The 24,449-nt window shown below is 38.4% G+C and overlaps 1 protein-coding gene across 1 annotated transcript in view; it reads right to left on the bottom strand.

Annotated features, from left to right (window-relative positions):
• Positions 1 to 23,776, bottom strand: part of LOC117305048 (oxysterol-binding protein-related protein 8-like) — a 56,817-nt gene extending 33,041 nt beyond the window's left edge. The window contains exons 1-3 of the mRNA XM_033789756.1: positions 23,658 to 23,776; positions 22,356 to 22,432; positions 7,805 to 7,897 (exon numbers count right to left, since the gene is read on the bottom strand). Of these exons, the coding sequence (XP_033645647.1) occupies positions 7,805 to 7,895 (91 nt within the window). The 5' untranslated portion in view covers positions 7,896 to 7,897; positions 22,356 to 22,432; positions 23,658 to 23,776. The remainder of the gene's footprint in view (positions 1 to 7,804; positions 7,898 to 22,355; positions 22,433 to 23,657) is intronic.
• Positions 23,777 to 24,449: the final 673 nt, after the last annotated feature.

Genomic DNA, 24,449 nt, shown 5'->3' with positions numbered 1-24,449 from the left:
ATTAAAGTCACAAACTTTGAGTTGTACAGGTCAACATACAGTTTGTATCTTCTGAACCACTCATCCGTTGACGATAAGATTTTCAGAATCGGAAAGAGCGCCCTCACTTTACTGGGAAATGGCTTTATCTCAAAATCTCAAAAAAATGACTTACACCGTTTAACCAAAACAGGGCCGTATTGGTAATTACTCAAAATAATTATCAGCATAAAACCTCACTTGGTAACGAGTAATGGGGAGAGGTTGATAGTATAAAACATTGTGAGAAACGGCTCCCTCTGAAGTGCCATAGTTTTTGAGAAAGAAGTAATTTTCCACGAATTTGATTTCGAGACCTCAAGTTTAGAACTTGAGGTCTCGAAATCAATCATCTAAACGCACACGAATGACCCTTTTCAGTTGCATTCGATTTCGCGCGAAATAGAATAGCTTAGTGGTTAAATTGGCTGCTCATTTTCCGAAATTGACCGAGAAAACCTATATTGTAGAATGAAAAAAGATTTAAAACTACCAATCTCTTCATTTATTTGATTAAACCTTAAAGGCACGTGTATACCTTTGTTTTCGGAATCGTTTCAAAATTTTCAAATCAACAAAATATTTCAATCCACAATTCAAAATAACTATTCAAGAAATCAACCATATTATTCACTTAACAAAAATAGTGCAATCAACAATTCAAAATCAAAAATTAAAAATCAACTTAATCATCATAAGCGAAATGTTCAAAACCAACAGAATACCACCGAGGCATTCACCATCGAAATGAGAGAATGGTGGAAGCAAAGAATTTACCCTTTTATCAGAAATCCGTAAAAAGCACCATTTCACATCTACAACAAAAACGCAGTGTCATCTTTCTATCGACTCCCTTTCAAGAAACAATCTATATTAAGAAATTACGTCCCAAAGAAAATGATTGATTTCCAAGAATGCCTGGCGTTGAATTACTCCTTCGATATCCTATAAAACAGCTACAATCCTTTCCTTTGATGAAAACAGAAACATTTGAGGAGAGGGGTCAGACGCCGATCACATTCAATAGATTAGAGAGAAACCAGGTTGACAACAAAAATCACGGATGAAATCTTTTCGTCGGCGAGTCGATAAATTCTTCGGTGCGAATCCAAGAAGACAATAAACTTTAAAACCACTCAGCAGATCACAAAACAGGCATTTCTCGATCGAATATCAAATTCAACATTTGGAAGATATCGATATCGGATAAAACGAGTTTTCATTTCAAGGTATTCACAGATTAAAAACATGAAGATTCTGTTCAGAGAGTTTCAGAAAACTACATGTATGAAACTCTGTCCTTGCTATAAAAAAAATAAAAAATTTGAAGACAAAAAGTAAAAAAAGACAAATGAATAAGTGATGCTAAGCACATATTTTGTCGAGCACACATTTTAGAAGCTTTTACAATTGATCGGAAGAATCCAGAGAGACTTGAAGATGCGCAAAATCCTGCTCCAGAAGACCAGGTACATGTACGTGTATGCTCACGACGATTGCTACCCACACAATCAATTTCTCTTCTTGATTTCAAACAAGGTACAGAGCATCCACTATGCTGTCCCTTAAATTTGTACTTCTGATAGTTTTTTTCTTCTTCTTCTTTTCCTCCCACATCCCGTCGTAGATAGATTTGAGCAAAGAGCCAAGAGCTGGCGGAGAACGATCACGTTACATCCTACTAATCTCCGCCGCTCACAACCAACGACGCAATTAAAAACCAAAATCAGATTTGAGCAAATTAGGCTTCCACGGTTGCCTCGGCAACAGGCCAGCCAGATCCTGTCTTCACAGACGGATGTTTCTCACACCCAACCATTATGACCTTTTCAAAAGAAAATAAACCACTCTCTTTTGACGATAAAAAACGAAGAGAAAAAAAGGAGAGAAAAAGAATCACGTCTTCATTATCGCCATAAATCTCCAATTACAATTTTATTTAGAGGGTTCCCGTCAGACGAATTCCCGTTTCCATCAAACGAGATCAAGAAGTAAGCCCCTCACAGCAGGATCAGGTTCTTCTGCTTCAGTAAATAAGACATCTTGGCCTCCGCTTAAAAACGGAACAAAAAAAATTCTCCACAGTTGCTCCACCTCCACACGAAAAGCTTTTGTCAAGACTGCGGGTTTGACGGAGCTGAACATCAAGTTGTCCATCAATTTAGGATCGCTCAGGAAGATCTGTTCTGATTGGCTGAAGGGGGGGGGGGGGTGAGGCTCGTCACTAGCAAGGATGTGGACAATCTTTCTAGAGTATCGTGGGGCAGTGGTTGATTGCATCTTATGAATATCTGTGACTTGTGTACACACAGCATTGGGCAAGGTTCCATCTTAGTGCATGGAACCTGTTTGCAATGAGCAACATTTGCTTGGCTGAAATGTGCAGAGATCCATCCTTAAAAATGATCAGTCAATTACTAGGATCTGCTTAAAAATAGTACACTCTGAAGTCCTGTCATTTCTGCTTAATTGAGTTTCTTTCAACAGTGTTCATACAAATAAAGAGGTATTTGGCCAGTCGCAGCGACCTTGTCATAACAAGAGTCCACTGTTCATTTGATTGGTACTTTGGCAGATACGGCTCCCTGCTAAGCAAGCCAATTTACACGCTTAGTAAGTTTGTGCTCTGGGGATACATATATGGATTATTTCTGCTTGAAATTAGCTGGGAACCAGTTATAAAAACCTGTACATTTAATTAAACTTTTAACTGGTAACCTCTCTCTTTAATATGCCTGTGATTTTTTTTCACACTAGGACTCAGGAAAATACTGAGTATACACCTGTACATGTACAAGGCTAACACACATCGGTGTATGGGTAAAAACCACAACTAATATTCTTTATCCCCAAAGCAAATTTAACATCAACCTCTCTCTGCACAAACAAATTTCTTTGATTGGCAAATATGGCCAGCAATAAGGTTTCAATAAATGAAACAGGATTGTTTGATCATTCAATACCATTCAAATTGGTAATAATAAAAAAAAAAAAAAAAAAAAAAAAAAAAAAAAAACATACTTGAAGGGAAATAAAAGCACTCTCTTTCCAACAAATTGATTGATGCAGCAAATAAATTGTGTTGTTCAAATTGTTTTGTAGTCACAGAGTTGCACGCATTATTATGAGTAAGTCATAAACTAATGCAATGTTTGGGACCAAATTTTAGAGCAGACCATTTTGCTTGCCAATTTGCTTGCCAGCAGGACACCAGTTTATGATGGTGCATGTGACATGGAACTAAGGCCGGTAACCTTATTATTTTGGTGAGCATAATTTGTCGTGCTTAGCTATTCTCCGTGCTTAAGTAGCTCTACACACTGAATGCTTTTGAGCCCTTTTACTTTCCACGCAAATTTCTTAACATGGAGTTCTAAAATCAAACAACACTGGAAAAAAGATTATTACAAATCTAAGAATCTACCCCCCACACTCTATTCCTTCACCCCTCCCACCATCTCCCCAAATTCTGTCATAAAAAAAAAAATAACATGACAAAATCTTGCTCTTAACTTTACGACAACCAATCATTGCCATGACAACAAAGAGTCACTACGAGGGGCCCCAGTTTAAGGTCCTAGCTGGATTTACAAGTTGAAATCTCTAATAATGCGTGTCCGTCACACGAGATTGTTGGCTTTCTCTCGCCGTCTTAAGACAGGGGCCGTATCAAGAAAAAGATCAACGAGTCTTATTAGCGGGGTTTTCTGAGCAGATGGAAAGTCGTCTTGTCAGGCATGGTTTAAGATCTCCTCCACAGGGGAGGAAGAGAAAAGATGTAAGGCCAAAAAAAAAAAAAAAAAGTTTAGCGTCCTCCCTTTGTGAAAAAAGGAGGGAGGAGGGCCTTTTTTTCCCCGTTTTTTTTAATGACCGCCTGACACATTTTTAATACAAACGGCTGGGCTATGTTTAAAATGATATTTTTTCTTGGGTTGTTAAAGTATATTTTCATTTTTTTTTTTAAATGGAGGAAAATAAAGGTAGGTCGAAAAAGAAAAAAAAAGTAAAGAAAAAGAGGGATTTTCATTCAAAAATAAAATGGAGAAAAAAAAGGTAGGTAGAAAAAGAAAAAAAAAGTAAAGAAAAAGAGGGATTTTCATTCAAAAGTAAAATGGAGAAAAAAAAGGTAGGTAAAAAAAGAAAATAAAAGAGGGACGACAGCATGGATGCTAAACATGTTTTAATTTTTATTTGGCCTTATCATCTGTCTTGCTGATGTTCCAAAGACATCGATGATGCGGTCGGACGGAGAGCCCCCCAGCAGTGCTGCTTCAAGAGGGAGCTCTTCTCGTCATGGGAGAGGGTGGTTTGAGAAAGCCGATATGTATCCATGTCTGAGGAAGGGGACTTTTAGACATCCGGAAGTTCCCTCAGAATATGAGGATGGAGAAGAAATCTTCAAAATCAACATTAAAGGAACACGTTGCCTTGGAGCGGTCGAGTAGGTCTTTGAATAGCGTTTTTAACCGTTTGTTATGAAACGCATATGGGTAGAAAGATGTTGTAAAAGTCAAATACACAAAAACATGCCTCGGAATTGCACAGTTTTCCTTTTTCCTTGTTGACCATTTATGGGAGTCAAATTTGACTCCCACAAATGGCTGACTGTGTTAGTTCAAGGGAAAAAGGAAAACCATGCAATTTCGATCCAAATTTGTGTGGACCATTATATTCTACTTTTAAAACATCTTTCCAACCATGCATTTCATAACAAACGGTTACAAACAATTTTGTATAGAACAACTCGTCCGATCCAAGGCAACGTATTCCTTTAAAGGGAAGGTTTCTTTTGTAAACACTCTTACAGGCCTTGGGACTCCGCTGTTCAAGGGGCACAGCAATTTTCCTCTTGCAAGGGGCACGTTATGAGGAAAGTGTAGATTTTCAATTGACACTTGCTAAGGGCACCACAGCAAAAGCATGGTTGCAACGAGTTATTTCAAGGCCAGATGACAAGCAGAACTAGCACTAGGCATCAATTGATATTAACAACAAGAAAGTGGAATGTATTTTCCCAGTTTTTCACGGGACGAAAGATAGCAGACGGCGTGGCCACGGTGTGTTTATTCAGCTGCAATCGTTCGTGTCTTCTGCCATTCAAGACACAGCCCAACGAAATGGGTCAAGCTGAAAATCAAAGCGGAGTGCGTCTTAGACTTTTTATAGAGACCATCTTGGAAGACGCTGAGTACGACGACAAGATTTAGGTGGACCATTCTAATCGAAGAAGGGTACCAGTTACACGTGTACCGTGCATCAATCAATGGTGGATGGAGAGAGTGTTTACTTTGAGAATTAGAGAAAATAAGGGAATTGCGGAACAAAGTGCTGAAGCTGTAGGCTGATTTCTTGAGGAAAAGGTCGAGGCACATTTCCAAAGCCTTTCTTCTTGAAGGAGTAAACACGTTTCTGTGGCGTTCTTCAAACATTCAAAGGTAAAAAAAAGCACACTTCATGGCAAGATTCTCCTCAGAAAAGTCCAAGTTCTCAGAAAAGTCCAAATCTCAAAAGTTGACAAAATTTACCAGAGATTCTGAGAGAGATGGCTGTTGTCCAAACATGTACAGGTTTCTGTGGCGTTCTTCAAACATTCAACATGATCAGAGGTAAAGACAAGATTCTCCCCAGAAAAAGCAAAAAGAATTACTAATAAAACCAGTACTTTTCCCTAATTTTTTTTTTTTTTATGCGTGACAAACATGTATTTATAAATACAAATACTGCAAACGGAGAGCATTCATTGAGAAAAATATCTCACACTTCCATGACTTCAGAAGATTTCTTGTGCTTGTTCTACAAGATTTCTCTCAACACTTCCCCTCACAACCAAATCCAAGAGTCATTTTACTACTTATTTGCTCTGTGCATGTACATGTAATAAAATCCTGCGGTATACAAAGCATGAACATTTCCAAATTGCAAAAGTTAAATTCTAATCCGGCCAGGTCCGTTAATTTGTCTGCACCCGATTCCCTGACACGAAAAAGCGATCTCATTTTAAGGTCAACAAGGAAGAGTCGAGTATCCGATGACACGAAACCTGAAACCCGCAATCCAATTTGCGAGAGTTTGAATGAATAAAATCTGTCGTAGTTAGTTGCAAAGCGAATGACATTTTTGATGGCGCTGTGATCTTTCTCGGGGGTTAGGGACCGTGGCGCTTGAGAGAGGTGTTGGACAAATTGCTGGCATTTAGCCAGTGGAGAGCTGTTAACCACTGTTAAGGGACCTCTTGCACCATTTCCAACATTTTGAGAGTCAAATCATTTGTTCAACAGGATGAGCTATGCGCATTGTACAAGGGTCTATGCGGGAGGATTTTAAGTATAGGTACATTCACAAAGGAAAGAACAAAAGGCGTCTCCACAGGGATGTAAGTGTACGAAGTGTGAATCTGAGGACTTAAAAAAAAGAGGTCCACATAATATACACGTAGGCCTAACACTATGTGGACTTACAAAGGTCCACAAAGTGTCTGTCATTTCAGTGTAGGGTTGAAAACCTGACGCCATAAACAATTCTTGGAAAGAACAAAAACAATCCTAAATTCAGGAAGAAATTCCGACAAATCTTAAACACTCGAAAACCTACCCAAGACTCCCCGAGACTCAAGTCACTCCTATAGCATTTTGTTCACCTGTCATTCTTAAAACCAACTGATCGATCTAACTGTACTAACATGACTAACCCCTCAAGGCAGCATCAGGCTCGGAAATCTCGATCGCTCGATTTCCAGGAAAACTCCTTGACAGATAAAGCGCAAATGGCACAAGCATTAACGTTGACCGGTCATGCAAAGTACCAGGAGTACTCCGTGAAGATTCGTATCCGTCAAGTATTGATAAAAGGTGTACTGGAGCACGTTAAATACAACACTGCAGAAAATTGAGCTTTAGCAAATCCATCTCCTAAGCACAGACCTACAGTACATGTATTGGTTTTCTCTTGATAATTTTTGTTATGAAAAAAAAATATTTATATAGGGAAACAGACTGGGTAGATTATAACTATTTGGGTTTTAAAAGAAAACGAAAAAATAACTGCGACAGGACCAACAGCCTCTGGATCCTATAACAGAGCTATCCAGCCCTCTGTTGGCGGCCAAACAAAGATATTAATAAAAAGGGAGACTGCCAACATACATGTAGTGGTGGATAGCTCAGTTGGTAGAGCACTGATTCGTTTATCTGGAGGTCGTTGGTTCAAGTCTTGCTCCAGTCAATTCTTTGTTCAAAACCCGAATAATTGTTTGTGAATCGGCCGAAATTTGAGTGTATCATGTTCCAATTGGCGACTGCAGCTTTTGCTAAGGGTCTTGGTTGGAGCAGCTCAGGCTTTATGCAGGTTAAAGGCAGTTGACACTACAGGTAATTACTCGAAATAATTATCAGCGAAAAACCTCACTTGGTAATGAGTAATGGGGGAGAGGTTGATAGGATAAAACATTGTGAGAAACGGCTCCCTCTGAAGCGATGTAGTTTTCTAGGAAGAAGTAATTTTCCACAAATTTGATTTCACGAACTCAAGTTTAGAATTTGAAGTCTCGACATCAACCATCTGAAAGCACAAAACTTTGTGTGACAAGGGGTTTTTTTCTTCTCATAGTTATCTCGCAACTCCGACGACCAATCAAGCTCAAATTTTTACAGGTTTGTTATTTTATGCATATGTTGAGATACACTGGCAAGTGAAAAGACTGGTCTTTGACATTTACCAAGAGTGTCCATTGTCTTTAATGTGATGATAGCCACAGTTTTAATATTAAAACATTCAATGGTTCACTGACCTGGCACAGGACTGTAGTTGGGCGAAGAGTCGTTGCTGTACATCTCTCGTCCCTCTTTGTCCGAGGATTCTTGTATTGGAGCAAGATTCATTGCTGTTGAGGAAGGAGGATAAGATTAAATAAGATTAAGAAGATTATGTTGGATCAGCTTATTAAGTGTGGTTTGGGGTTCGAATCCAGCTTGACCCTGAGCTGACTCTCAAATCAATGGTCTGAGGTTCATACCCTAACAGACTCTACATATGTAAAATCACAATGATATGAACAAAACTTAACGGTGATGCCAAGCACACTGCTTACCAGAACAGGGTTACCAGCCAAAGTACCATGTAAATCGTACAATTTGTGACTGGTATCCTGCTCATTTTCGGTAAGCATAAAGTTGTTAAGCAATATTTTCTGTTTTAGAAGATTTATGAAATTGGGTCCTGGGTCCAGTTTCGTTGATCTGCTTAATGATAAAGTCAGTGCTTATGGATCCCTGTTTAAGCACATCGTTCAGCAGTAAGCGCAGAGCCACGATGATGGGCCCACATAGTTGCATGGGTCTGCTTACTCTATGTGAAATATCTGCGCTTATGCAAAAAATCAATCCACTTTGAATGGAAGGGGCCATTCAGAGTAATAAATGTTACAAAATTTCAATATTTTTTTCAAATCCATACAAATCTTATCACTAGTTATTTCCCTCCGTAGTTTAGTATTACCAGAGTGAGTTGAGTCAACCCTAACCGGTTCCTCCGATAACAACTCAGGAGGAGTAGAAATGCTGCGAACTCGACGAGGCGTTTTCTTGAGGAAGCCCAGCGTGGGTTTGACATCGCCGGGCCAGACGGCGTCGGCGGTGTGGGAGGAGCTTGGCGGTGGCGAGGAGGAGCTTCGAACTCTGTTGACCCACCTCGGGGATATACTCAAAGGAGGGGAAGACATCTTGGTTTGACGGGAGAGACTAGATGGGTTCTTAAATGAGGCCTTGAAATAACCCACGGCAATGACAGCAATTGTTGTGGTACCCTGTGCTTTTACAAGTTCCAAAACACTTTCCTCATAGAAGTGCACGCTAACCAGACAAAATTGCTGTTCCCTTTCAAGCGAAGTTCAAGGCCAGCGTACTCTCCTAGGAAGATTGAACCGGGCTCAAGAGAAAATTTTCTCCACAAGAAGTCGTTTAAGAATCACAAACTTAGCAGGCCTGGGTTTGAACTTCGCCAAACAAAATGTGAACGTACACCATCTGATTTAAGCTTTTACTTCAGTCGGTGATGCCAGCTGTAGCCTATTTTTATCCTGGGAATTTTGCACCAAGCTCGGCAGGAATACTCTCCGCTAGAAGACGTTGCAGAATCACAAACCTAGCGGGCCTGGGTTCCAATTGCGCCAAAGATATTGTTCACGTACACCATCAGAACTAGACCTCTGCTTAGTCGATAAGGCCAGCTTACATTGGCTATGAGGAACAAAGTTACCATGAACTACTAGTGGAGAAGACATCAACCAGTACAAAGTGCCTTGCCAGATTCTATTTGAATTTTGAAAACAAGTGTCTTGCTCCCAACACGTAGATCACGTCATTCTAGCTCACAACTCCAGCGAACATAAAATACTTCCATGGACGGCACAGAGCTCTTCAGTCACTTCTAGTCACACCGACTCAAAATGATACTATGCTATAAAGGTTCCACAAAAGTGTTTTTCTAATTGAGCCTGGGAACTATTATCAGGGTTTTTTGGGTTAAACATTTACCTTTTTTTCTAGTACCCGTGTCTGCAGAGTAAAACACTTTACTTTATAATTGAAAAAAAAAAACATAACATGACCCCAAGGGACCGTTTTCAACTTTGGACTAGCTTGTCCACCAGACACGGTTTGTTTTGCGGTTGTATAATAATAACAGGAGGAGAGCAGGATTAGGTTGGATTTGAGGCTATTATGTTTTGGGAAGTGCGGACTTTGTGTTGTTTTTTATCATTTAAACATTGTGGCCTTGGACTTGGGGTTATCTTTCTATTCTTATCACTGACCAAATTCAAACAGTAATTTTTAGTTTTTTTTTTAAATCAATATGGAGACAATCTGGATTAGGAAGAGATAGCCCTGACCAGATCATAAGCCCCAACTAGTTAGACTTGTGGAAGAGTCGTTAAAGCCATTGGACCCTTTCGGTACAGAAAAAAAAAAAAAAGTTCACAGATTTACAAATAACTTACAGAAGGTAGTGGTGAAAGACTGCTCTTGAAATATTATTCAATGATATGCTTTACTTTTTGAGAAAACAGTAAAACAATATCAGTTCTCGATATCGAGAACTACGGATGTATTTTACACACATGTCATGACACGGCGAAACGTGCGGATACAAGGGTGGGTTTTCCTCGTTATTTTCTCCCGACTCGATGACCGATTGAGCCCGAATTTTCACAGTTTTGTTGTTTTATATAGAAGTTGTGATACACGAAGTGTGGCCTTTGGACAATACTGTTTACCGAAAGGATCCAATGGCTTTAAATGTTAAATTATCAGAAGACACAATCTGAGAACCCTTTCTGACAGAAACCTTTCTCAGATTCAAACTGTGGGGGATAAAACGAATATCTTTTCCCATAACCACATTACTTCGTAGTGAAAAGATTCGCAATTTATTTTGATGTAACAGAAAGCTGTTGTTCTTCTTACCAAGCAAGTTTTATTGTCATTAATAATTAAGAGAGATTACACAAGATGTATTTCCTTTAAGGGGCACGGATTAAGTTGCGACTTAAGCAAGTCATTACCAGACATTATTCAAATCTAACTCGCAAATGGCTTATTGGGACGCAGCCTTAGTTTTGCAAACAAATTATTCAACCAGGCTTCCACTTTCTTATTAACCTAATATAAACGAATCATTGTTTTTTTCTCTCGGATCTTACAATACTGAATGCATGGTACATGTTTTGCACAATATTGTAAATAACATTTTGCTATCAACTGAAAGTATTATCGCCATGACAAGAATCACCCACAAGAGGGGGCTGTTCATAAATAGTGAATTTTGAAGGTGAGATTTTGCTGTGACTGTTTCAGTTGGCATTGCACTATGACTGTTTGTTTCAGTGTTTCAAAAAGAACTGTCATCCCAAGAAAATGTCTTGGCCATGGTGCAGCCCCCTAAAACAAAATAATATTGCAATTTTTTTATTTTTTTTTCTGCCTAATAAAACCAACTAATTTTTGTTTCAAATTAATCCAGTCTTGTTCAAATTCAAGAATAGTAATTTGTTTAAGCTCATAAACAGTGATTGGTTAAGATTAAAAAGGATAGGCCTTGTGATTGGTTAATACTCAACTGCAGAGGTTGAAAGAACAGCAACTTGTTCAAAACTCACACACAACAATTGATTAGTTAAAACAAGCTCAGGCCCAACGATTCACATAAGGTGATTGGTTAAGATTTGACACATGTCACAGCAAGCTAAGTGCAAATCATACTCAATTGCCAATCAAAGTATGACGTCACAATACCAATCACCATGGTAATACTGACAACTCATCTTAAGTTATCTAACTAAGTGCTTCGTGAAATCGACCCAAGGCCAACGATTGGTTGAAATTCAAGGACAGCTAATGGTTGAAACTTCAAGAGCAGTGATTGGTTGAAATAAACTTACTTGGATTATTCCTAATATGGCCATGGGAAAACCATTCCTTAGCTTTCTCGGGACCTAACAGGTCTATTAGCTCCAAATACTGACTTATCTATACATTTATTTGTTGGTGTGATTTTATTTAACGTTTTTGTTGAGTCATTTCAAACAGTGTAGTGTTGAAAGGGACAGCCAATTAGTACATGTACAATGTATAAAGTAGTGCAGAACAAATATTATAATAAATTTTAAAAGGTGAATTACATAAGTGTTGTGTTAAAAATGTCAAACAGAATATTTTGTCGGACCATTTCAAGGAAAATCAGGTAGGGTTATAAGAACAAAATTAGTAGCAATGAAATCATGGGTTTTTGCAAGGGATAGGTTAAGTTTCAATATGTGTTTAGGGCGGACACCAATTCATCCAAAAATATCAACAAAACAAACATCGACGAGAGATTAAAATAAATTTGCCAAACCATTTTGGAAATAAGTTAGGTTGGAAGTAAACAAATTCAATATCATTGAAGAGAAATCATGGGTTATTTCAAGGGATAGGTTTAGTTTCAATTATGTGTTCAGGGCCGACAACAGTTCATCAACAAATATCAACGAGAGACAAATATCGACGTGAGATGAAAATGAGATAAGCGATGAACTCAGCGTGAAGGAACCCGGGGTCACGAAGCAGTCATTATTATTGATGAGTGGTGAAGATTTTTTCAAGAGCATCCGACAACGAGGGTTAGCATGAAATGATTATCAGATGAAAGCAAACATTTTGGAAAAGGGTAAAGGTGAGGATTGTATAGATTCCAAGTTTGTTTTGAGTCAACAATTTTTTTAAACCAGCACGCCACCGCAGTGTAAATAGTTTTTAGTCGTCAAGTGGACAAAGTGTCGGATCAAAATACAATCGCAAACAGAAAGTGCAAACAGACAAAATTAATAAATGTATTCACATTCAGAATCATATTGAGATTTTTTTGGGAACGGTTCAAGAACAAAATCAGAGTCACAGACGTTATTAATAAGAAGAAGATGCAGTGAAGATAAAAACAAGATATGAAAATTTAATTAAGAAATTTGACACACAACGTTTTTTGTTTTTTTTTTCCAAGCGACAGAGTGAAAAACAATTTAAATTGTGTCAGGAAAATTTTGACACGCAAGAAAATAACGTGTTGTTTAGGACAATGTATTTGTTCGGGTTATTTCGGTGCGAAAAAATAATAATTGAAAATTGAGTTATCAATAACGAGGGAAACAGAAGACATCATGATTGTTCAGTCAGTGAGTGGATGACAACAAGAATTATAATTTTACACGAAAAAAGAGGAAGCAGTGGCAAGAACCAAAAGCAATTTATGTAAAAAAGTAAACCGTTTCAATCGTGGGTGTTCATTTTGTGAAGTTATCAGAATTTTAATTTTGTTTACAGTATTTTTGAAAGTGAGTTGGTGATAGTAATTCAAGTGAAGTTATAAATTAATTTTGAAAAGTGAGAAATATTCCACAATGTTGTTAATGAATTTTAAGAACAGTGGTGTTTTCGTTTATTCCCCGAGTGAAAAAAAAGAAAAGAATTGTGATTTTTTTTTGTTAAGACGGCAAACAGTTATTTCACCCAGAAAAATAATAGTCAATGTTGTAAATGAAATGTCAAGAACAGTGGTGTGTTTATTTATTTTCCCAAGTGAGACAGAAACAAAGTGGTGAGTGTTTTTTTTAGACGAAGGCAAACGATATTTCACCCAGATGTTTAACAAAGGGGACAGCAAACCATACAATACCGGGTTTTTTTAATTGAAGCCATGCCAAGCAATGCGACACCATGACGACATCAGGATTATTAACCATGCAAAATAATAAGGGTAGGAAGAGAAACAAAAACAAAAGGCAACGCAAATCGTTAGCACAAGGTAATTAAAGCAGAGATGGATGTTTTATGATGATAAGCCCGAGCCATGTCCAACAGACCGCTCAACTCATCTGTGGTTTGGAATGATGGATAAACTACAAGGTTATATCACAAGCATGATTTAAATTTTCATTTGATCATCTCAGCTTTAATAAATAATAAAGTCTGGACTGAAAAAAACACAAAGCCTTTAAAGGATTTGGGTACCTTTTCAAAATGTCCATAGATTTACATTAAACTTACAGGGTTTGAAGATAATGATAGTGGAAAGCTTCCCTTCAAATATAACTTACTGAGGTGCTGTAGTTTTTGAGAAATGAGTATAACAATGTCATGAAAATACGTTTGTAAATGATTAAAATAATTTTCGTCTCATGAGACGAAAATTATTTTCATGACATTGTTTTACTCATTTCCCAAAAACTACAGCACCTCAGCACGTAATATTTTCAGGGAAGCTTTCTACTATCATTATCTTCAAACTGTGTAAGTTTAGTGTAAATCTGCGGACATTGTGTTTTTTGTCCTACAAAAGTTACATAGACCCTTAAACCAGCATACCCGCCTGGTCGATCGATTTACACACCAATCTGGCAACCACAACATTGAGTGCACGGTTTAGAACAATGTGCATGTTCCTGTACATAACGAACAAACAAGGTACATTGTACATAGACCTTATCGCAAATACCAATGCGCACGCGCAGACTGTTGAATGAGGTGCATTGTGGGATATATATGGATCAAATTTGGACACCAGCAAGACCACAATGCACCTAATTCCTAGCTTTACGCGCGCGTCCCGGTATTTGCGAAAAGGTCTCGAAATGAAATTCGTGGAAAATTACTTCTTTCTCGAAAACTATGGCACTTCAGAGGGAGCCGGTTCTCACAATGTTTTATACCATCAACCTCTCCACATTACTCGTTACCAAGTAAGGTTTTATGCCAATAATTATTTTGAGTAACTACCAATAGTGTCCACTGCCTTTAATGGAGATCCGTATGAATAATTCAAAAAGCAGTAAATGGTTGGAATGGTTTCGATTCGAATAAGAGTCCTAGTATTTTAAATGGCAGAGAGCTCACAAAAAAACCTTGTCATAGTAAATGAGAACAAGTGGTGAAAGAGAAAGTGGTGAAAGAGAAAGTGGTGACATCACCACTTACCAGACAGCAAAAACAAACGGTCTATACATTCCAAACAACATGTGACATGTGTCCAAAGAAAAATTTATGCGGCAGGCATTTAAGCTCAAATTCACGTATGAATAATTCAATATCAATTTTGGTTTTTACCCATACATGTAACGTGTGTTAGCCAGATGAATCGTGCGGCACCGAGCGCAGGCAAACTTGTCATATAATTTAATTGATTTTGATCAAAGAAAATGTATACATTAATTTAATGTTTTGTAATACACAACTGGGCTCCCTTACATTTCTACAACTGTACAAGGTCGTTAAGAGCAGTTTCATATCCGTGATAATCAAAATGTCCTTAAGTGAAAGAGTTTGCAAAAAAACAGATCGCAATCCACAAGTTAATGTTTCTAATAAACAGAATGTTGGTTTTTTTTTGCCAACAATATTTGGATACTACTCTGGTCATTTGACTCCATTCCAACTCGTTGCGCCAAACTGAGGCTGGACGGAATAATAGTCTGGTGCCTTGTTTGCGCAATGAATGTTAGCATTCATTACTGTTATTGGACCCAGGAAACATGACCAAGATGGTAACAGCATGATAAAGGTCTACATGTCCCAGGCCCCCAACCCAGCAGGACAAGGGCCCCGCCCGCCCTCTCGGTCGTGCTGTAATAACGGACTGTGTCTTCCGTGCAGGCTCGTGAGGGACGGAGCTCCGCTGGGCCCCACGAGCACTCTCCTACGAAACTACTAGAATGATAATCTCCACCATGCACAGTTTCAAACACTCATGGTACAGTGATATCGCAAACTTTACTTGATTGTATCTCCACGCAAAACTTCAAACTCTAAACATTCTTAACATATTGTGTACTACTGAACATCTTACCTCATTTACTCATAAGACATTATGTAAGACATACATGAAAGACAATTTAATTGAACTCCAAAAGAAGAAATTGCATTGCTCACACATGTTTTTTTAAAAACACACCATATAAAAATGTACCAATCACCATTAATAATTAACCGCTTGCATTGCTAGATGGTTCAAATGTTTACTTTTTAACTTAATTTTTTTTTTTTCTTCTAAAAAACATCCAGGGATGTCGATAAATGACTGACTGCTTTATCGACATTATACAATGCAAGACCAATATAAAGCAATTTTATAGCCGACTAGAATGCCAAGTTGTAAAAAACATAGCATTATTAAATTATGCAGGAACTCACTTGACGAACTGTTACGTTAAGTGAACTTGACGCATCAATTTATACGACAACCGCACAAATAATTTACCAGCATGAGTCTGTGTGTCATGTTAGTCCATGCAAATATACAATGTACTACACACACACACTGAAACTGAAACGGAGATGGGAAGCGTGGAGCCATTTCATAATATACTTGGGTAAATACAGTATGATAAACAGAGCATAAAGTTTAAAACAAACAGCCAATGAAAAATGGCACCAGGTCAGCATACACGTGTATACAGCACCTCTTGGACAATAATTTTAAAAAACGAGGACCAGCGTTTACTCTAAACAGTGGGTCGCTGCTAGTTTAAAAAAAAACAATCAGAGACTTTGTAGCCACTTGGTAGCAGCAGACTTACCAGGTAAAATCTATTGTTCTCGGTAAATTACATAAACAATGGACATTTTACCTGGTAAGTCTGTTGCCACCTAGAGGTCCAAAGTCTCCTATTGAGGAGCAGTCAAAATTCTCTCTAGTTCATTGTTGACAATCATCCCTGTATTAATTATGGATCAAGGATTAGCTAAAAAGCTGGCAGACCCATGAAATATCAAACTAGAACTGGTTATGCTGGCTAGTCATTGAACAAGTAACGGGCAAACCCTTGATACAATGTACGTACACATGTGCAGTACATCAGACTTGATACTTCATGGAGGCACTAAAGGAAACTGCCTCCATGACCATGGTCTGTTGCCTTAGTGCCCCTTACTCCATCTTTCTTCAGGCCTGATACTTCACGGAGGCAACGGAGGCGATTGCCTCCGTTGCCCCTTGCCATTGCCTTGGTGCCCTTGAAATGCTCCAGTAGAAATTTACAATTTCCTCATACATTGTAGGGTGCCCTTTGCCAAAGAGAAAATGCCTTGGTGCCCTTGGCCTTTCAAAAACGAAGCATACAGCCCTGTTTCTTGATTACATGTCCTGATCTTAAGGGAAAGGCAGTCTTTCCTCAATTTTGTAAGTCCAGGAGGGGCACCAAGGCAACGGCCAGGGGAATGGAGGAAATTACTTACAGAACTGTTGCCTCCAGATAGAAAGGGGGGGGGCACAAAGGCAATGGCCACGAAAATGGGAGGCAATTGCTTCTATTGCCTGCAGATGGAATATTCCAAGAGGCATCAGATAGGCCTACATTGTGGGACAACTACATGTACCAGTACGCATAAAACAAGATAACAGTCAGTAACGAATATTTGGCATCACAATTTTAATAAAAAACTGCTTAAATTCACAATTTTGATCGATCTCCCTCTACACTGGCCTGCAAATGATATTGATCCAATTGGCAGTCAGGTTGGTCTGGTATTTAAGCAAATTTATGTTAATTTATGCATTCATCTATTAAAAGTAATTGACGTGCATGATTGATCATCCAGCATGTCCAGAATCTCCAATCAACCAAGAGCTGACATTTGAAGCACAAATCTTTTAATGGTCTATCCTACATTTCTCGACTAATTAATCAACCATCCATGGTCTACATGTACTTAGAATTTTAAAAGCAATTAGACAATTGTTTTTTAAGTTTAAAGGCAAAGCATACCTTTGGTTTTTGGAACTGTTCGATTGTTTTAATCCAATATAAATTGATGTACAAAAAAAACCTAAGATGTGAATATTTCAGTTTGTGGAGTCAAGTTTTTGACTCCATAAAATGGCCTACCGTGTTAGTTCGCAAAGTAAAAGGAAAACTGCGCATTTTTGAGGCACATTTGGCTCATTATATTCTACTTTTGAAATATCTTTCTTAGAACCATAATATGCAATTTATAACAAACTGTTTCAAACGCTTCGCATGGACCAATTCGACTGATCTCCGTGGTAGCGTGTCCCTTAAAGCCATTGAACCCTTTCGTTAAACAGTGTTGTCCAAGGCCCACACTTTGTGTACCACAACTTCTATATCAAATAACAAACCTGTGAAAATTTAGGCTCAATCGGTCATCGGAGTCGGGAGAAAACAACGGAAAAACCCACCCTTGTTTCCGCGCGTTTCGCCGTGTCATAACATGTGTTTCAAATAAATCCGTAATTCTCGTTAACGAGAATTTATATTGTTTTGCTGATTTCTCAAAAAGTAAAGCATTTCATGGAATGATATTTCAAGAGAAGTATTTCACCATTGCCTTCTGTAAACCTTGTAAGTTATTTGTAAATCTGTGAACTTTTTTTTTTTTTTCTTAACCGAAAGGGTCCAATGGCTTTAAAACAAAAACAATTGAAACAGAAAACCATTATGGAACCATTTTATCCATCCAGTTTGTACACAATGTACATTGCTAAAGTACGTATCGCTTCTTACACTGTACAAAATGTACTATGCCCCAGGGCTGTATGCTTCGTTTTTGAGAGGCCAAGGGCACCAAGGCATTTTCTCTTTGGCAAAGGGCACCCTATGAGGAAATTGTAAATTTCTACTGGAGCATTTCAAGGGCACCAAGGCAATGGCAAGGGGCAACGGAGGCAATCGCCTCCGTTGCCTCCGTGAAGTACATGTACCAGGCCTGATGCCCTGTTTCTTGTGATGTTCCACAGTTATGCATCTGAGATGCTGAATTAAATTAGGGCTTTCTTCCCTTTGCAAGCATTCACTTTCCCAGTCTAGTCGTGCTGTCCTTCAGTCCTTGGTTTATCTTTACCCTTTCTTTGACTGTTTTTTTTTCTTCTCATGTCTGTGTCTACAATATCTCCTCTTGGTGGTTGCTCAAGAACGTGAACAAATATTATAAAGAGAATGGACAAGAAAGTGTAGATTTGTGGGTAGAACATGTAGAATGTCGAGCAGACGAAGCCATTTCTTACAATTTTTTTGTTTTACTATCAACAGCTCTTCATTCCATAATACCAAAGTGTGTCAATGCTAGCAATTAGTTTGTGTAATTTCCAACAGTGTCAGGTGCCTTTAACAGTAATTTAATTTAAAATTTAACAAGACAGATTCCCTTGTGGTTAATTACTTTAATGAAAAAATATTTTTAAAAAAATAAGTTAACTGTGCATTGTATCAGATATGGGACACAGGGCCTGTGTGCTTCAAGGGCAAGGGCACCAAGGCATTTTCTCCTTGGTAAAGGGCACCCTATGAGGAAACTTCTACTGCAGAGCATTTCAAGGGCACCAAGGCAATGACAAAGGGGAATGGAGGCAATTGTCAACTAAAATACCCTTTTCATGGCAAGATTTCTCACTCCTGCTGGAATCCTGCTAATTTTTTGCTATTAAACTGTTAGAGCAGAAAATTTTTAAGCAAAATTTTCTGCTTTTAGGCAGCTCTATGAATAACACAAAGTAACGCTTACTGTTATACATACCACGTAGGCCTACCACTATTTCTAATTCCATAGTTGAGACAGGGTTAGGGGTCAAATACAACTGATGATACGACAATAATCAATTATCAGTTTCGTTGTGGTTGTTAGATTTGGCACTTCCCTTTAGTTTTGAGCCGAATGGTTGCCACAATCTTCAATCAAAATGTCAGCTGTTGTGTAATACTGGGCTATTTTATTGATTAGCCTACACACGTTTTATTGAGCCTACATTGTGTATTATTTATGTTTTATTCTTTCAGTTTCACATTATTTCATTTGCATCATTCACTGCCTAAAGCCCTAGTGTACTACAGGCCACCTTTATTTTAACAAACGTCCTATTTTAAAATTTGAATATAATAAATTATAAAATTAAGAATAATTTATAGACGTACATTGTATTGCATTCTCATACATCTGCACCCTCACAATGTTATGAATTTTAAAATCTATTATTGAGTTTTTCCAAAACGTGAACATAATACAGTGCAATTCACCTTGCAGACAATGGCAGGTACAATACTTGACAATACATTGTACTTATCTAGTTTACATGTATATACAGTGCATAACGTATACGTGTACACCCTGCAACTACTGCCTTGAGCAATTTTTTGTTTAGTAAAAGGGGGAGAGCTACTTTTCTGTAGCCAGCCATCCATGGATGGCCTTGGCCTTGAGAGTGGGAAGGATTTAAGTCGGCCGCTCGCTTTGGCATGTTTGGAAACATCGCCTCCCTTCGTTAAGCAGGATGGCTGTCTTACAAATTCAGTCAAAACAAAATGTATGATTTTGGCAAATTTGGGTTGACTTAGAAGCATGCATTTTTATTCCTTTATAAAATTTGGGTCTTTATGTGTTGGACTGTAAATGCAGGCTGTATCATAGTACAACACACTGCCCTCACCACCATTGATTACAAACATGACCAAACAGACAGTAGGCCTACGCGACTTAAAGGAACGTTACAGAATTGGTAATAAACAAAAATCGTGAAGATCACAAATATTTACATAACCTACACTGTCTAATGATGATAGTAGAAAACATCCCATGACATATTTCTGTCTGAAATTTCATATTTGATGACCAACAAATAATGTAATGACGCATTTTGAATTCATCACTCAGTGAGCGTTTTGTTCATTTTTGCTTAAAATGGCATCGATGCAATGCAAAAGTTTTAATCAGTTTTCCACTATTCTCTCATGACCCAGATGGCTGATCGATTTCAAACTTCTACAGGTTTGTCAGTTTTTGTAATGGTGGATTGTTAACATAAAGTGCTTACACTGCCAACAACTTTTTTGCTAGCAAAACCAATGGGAGACTTTCTGGGACGATAGAGGGCAGCAGACTTACGGGTAAATCCATTGTTCTCAGAATTATGCGCATGTTCAGAACTACGTAAACAATGGAAATTTACCCGGTATGTCTGCTGCCTTCTAGCGTTGGAAAGTCTCCTATTCCGTAATGTTCCTTTAAGGCTCCGTGCGCTGCGTACGATGAGGAAATGCAGCAATGGAAAACTGGCCTTCAGGAACATTGTACGCTGGAGCAGCACGTGGTGGTTTGAACATCAGCAGACGGAGCCTGGAGCCTGGGCTCAAGCCGTGGTTTGAGACTGGCCCCTTGCATGTTGTAGCAGTCAGTTTGTTTTGACAGCGGGTATCAGATGGGGTCGTTGTAAAACCACTTTATTATAACAAGACACTTGGTTAGAGTCTAGTCTTCAACAGCTGTTGCCTTGTGGCGTAACACACAGTAAACGCACACAAGACTATACAGTGCAATAATCAAAGGGTCAGATATACGCATGTTAAGAACACGTATGCCAGACCTGATTTACACACACAGACTGCTTCCATGCCCCTGGGTCTGATGCTTCACAAAGGGCAACAAAGGGGATTGCCTCCATGGCCCCTGGTCATTGCCTTGGTGCCCTTGAAATGCTCGCAGTGGAAATTAACAATTTCCTCATGTAGTCATGTAGTGCTCTTTAGGTCCTACATGTACAATTTTAAAAATGAAGCATGTATGTCTGCCTAGATTTGCTATGCCAGGCCTGATTACAAACGCAGACAATAGATGCTGCTTCCCCTGGATATTGCCTTGATGCCCCATTGAATGTTACAGAAACAAATGGGGCAATTGCTTCCATGCCCCAAACTTTGCCAAGTCTGATAACACATTCAGACAATGGATGCTACCTCCCCAGTCACTCATTGCCTTGATGCCCCATTGAATGTTACAGAAACAAGTGGGGCAATTGCTTCCATGCCCCAAACTTTGCCAAGTCTGATAACACATTCAGACAATGGATGCTACCTCCCCAGTCACTCATTGCCTTGATGCCCCATTGAATGTTACAGAAACAAATGGGGCAATTGCTTCCATGCCCCAAACTTTGCCAAGTCTGATTACACATTCAGACAATGGATGCTACCTCCCCAGTCACTCATTGCCTTGATGCCCCATTGAATGTTAGAGAAACAAATGGGGCAATTGCTTCCATGCCCCAAACTTTGCCAAGTCTGATAACACATTCAGACAATGGATGCTACCTCCCCAGTCACTCATTGCCTTGATGCCCCATTGAATGTTACAGAAACAAATGGGGCAATTGCTTCCATGCCCCAAACTTTGCCAAGCCTGATTACACACGCAGACAATGGCCAGGCTGCTTCCATTGCCCTGGTCATTGCCTTGATGCCACTTGTGATGCTCCGGAAGCCTTGATTTGGTCAATCTTGCTAAATCGTCAAAATCCAAAACAGTTGAAGTGAAACCCATACTAAATTGTATCATTCTCCTTAAAGCAATCGCACAACATCGGTAAACAGTATTGTCCAAAGGCCCACACTTTGTGTATCACAACATATAAAATAACAAACCTGTGAAAATTTAGGCTCAGAAAATAATGGGAAAACACACCCTTGTTTCCGCACGTTTCCAATAAATCCGCTATTCTCAATATTGAGAATTGATAAATGTGGTAATGTTTTCTCAAAAAGTAAAGCATTTCATGGAATAATATTTCAAGGAAGTCTTTCACCATTACCTTCTGTAAACCCTGTTAGTTATTTGTAAATCTGTGAACTTTTCATTTTTGTTCTGTTCAGAAAGTGTCCAATGGCTTTAAATCACTCTAACACTTACTATAAACAACAACAAAGACATTGTAACAGCCTACATGTATTCCCCTGACTGGCTTCAATACTAGGGGGGAAGAAAATAAAATGACATGGAGATTACGAGACATTGAGGGCAGCGTTTACTCACCACAATCTCAGCAACCTCTTGATCGTTCTTGTCAGTTGAGGCCATTGTGACGATAAAGACTGAAACAATCAACAACACTGTAAAGAAACAATTTACAAAAAGGGATTCATAATAATATTCATGGTGCCAATTTATTTGGGCCTCGTTTAATTGTAATTTTTTACACAACTTCAACTTGTTTTCTGAAACACCTCAAATTCAAAATAAACAGCCAATCTAGCATTTTAATATTTTATATGTTGCTGTACAATAGGATTGTAAATTTCATGTATTTTTATATACTTGACGAATAAACCATTCAATTCAATTCAATTCTATGTCTAGATTTATGATTATGAAATAAGATTATTAATAATGTCTGATAAAGTTTACAACTGCAATAGTGTAACACATAATCATATTATAACTTAATAATTTTCAATAATAATTAATTATAATAATAATAATTTGGGGGGCTAATCATCCTTACTCGCAGCTAAGAGCGGAATTGCGAAGGACACGGCTACAACGTGGTCGAGAAGCAGGCATGCAAGGACGCATTCAGCTGCCAGCCACATCAACCCATTATGACCACGGAGCACAGCCAAGATCAAAAGTGTTTGATTTTTCCCGAAGGAGGAAAACCGGATGGTCTGGAAAACCCTTGTGGCACAGCAGAGAACCAACGCACAACTCAACTCACATATTGCCCTGGCCGGGAATTGAACCGGGGTCACCTTGGTGAGAGGCGAGCGCTTTACGCACAAGCCAACCATGCCATAGAGAGGAACTATGTAACAAAACAGTTACCAAATTTTAAAATATCATTTCACTCAAAATCAAATCCAACACTTGCTTAAAGGCAGTGGACACTATTGGTAATTAGTCAAAACAATAATTGGCATAAAAGTGAGAAGACTGGAAGGAATTTGGCAATAACCAAATAGATAGTGTCCATGCACTGCCTTTAACTTGTTTAATATATTTTTTGGTAGGCCTAAAATTAAAGAAACTACGTCTAGTTGTCATTATTCACACGATGAACTGACATGACTGACACGAAAGAAATGACTGGATAAATAAAAACCATGATTAAACAAAATAATAGTGTTGGACTTTGTCCGGGAACTGGACTTCCGTACCAGATTGCATGTAATCGATTATGTAAGTGTACAAAAAAGTGACAACACAAAATAAATTAAATTTGTAAAATCGTATGCCCCTCCCAGAAAGGGAAAAAATATGCCAAAAATATCACAACTCCGTAACTTAATTACACCGAATATAACAAGTTTCTATGGAAAACTAGTAAATGTCACTTACCACTCGTCAATGTTGTCAAAGAAAGGAAACAAATCGAAGAAAGTCTTAGCTTTTCTCTCCAAACTGTCCGTGGAAAAATGGCTCAAAGACCTTCGCAAAACGTTCACGTTCGGTCAGGAATTCTTGACTCTACACACAACACACGAGTAATTTATTTCACTCAGTAAACTCTGTCGCGGCCTTATCCTTTAGGAATATCTGTCGACATCAGCATCACAATAGATTGTGGCGAGGAAAATCTGTCGCGCAAGCTCATTTTGTGGGCGCGTGAGGGCGTTAACAAAAAGTAGAATGAAGGAAGGAAAAAATGAGTGGCGATAAAATTTGCTAAGCGTAACATTAAACTTCGTTGATAAAAACAGGATTACCAACCAAATTTCTACTGTTGTTTGCTCATCCTGAAAATCATGTGGCAGTTGGTAATCCTGTTTATCTAGGAAGAAATTTCATGCTAAGCAAATTGTTGTGCTTAGCAGCTCTATGAATTGGGCCCAGCAATCCAACATAATTTATATATTTATATATCAATTCCCACCTTTTTTCCCTCAATCCAATATATATATATCATTTCCCACCTTCAGCAACTCCCCTGGGTTCTTTTCACATTAAATAATCATCATCTTGTTAGCCCGCCATTCCAAGGTGGCTTTTGGCCTTATTTGGGGCGAACATGCATAATTCTTTTTCCGAAAACCCCAATAAATGTATTATTTTGTTTAAAGATCAGTCAGTGGTCGCAACTTTATAGGTGGCGCCCTCTTGCGATAAAAATACTCAAAAAAAGTTTTTCGT

This window comes from Asterias rubens, chromosome 22 (assembly GCF_902459465.1).
Source record: "Asterias rubens chromosome 22, eAstRub1.3, whole genome shotgun sequence".
Lineage (NCBI taxonomy): Eukaryota > Metazoa > Echinodermata > Asteroidea > Forcipulatida > Asteriidae > Asterias > Asterias rubens.
Note: the sequence above shows the minus strand (reverse complement) of the source record. Positions and strands in the feature narration are given on the sequence as shown.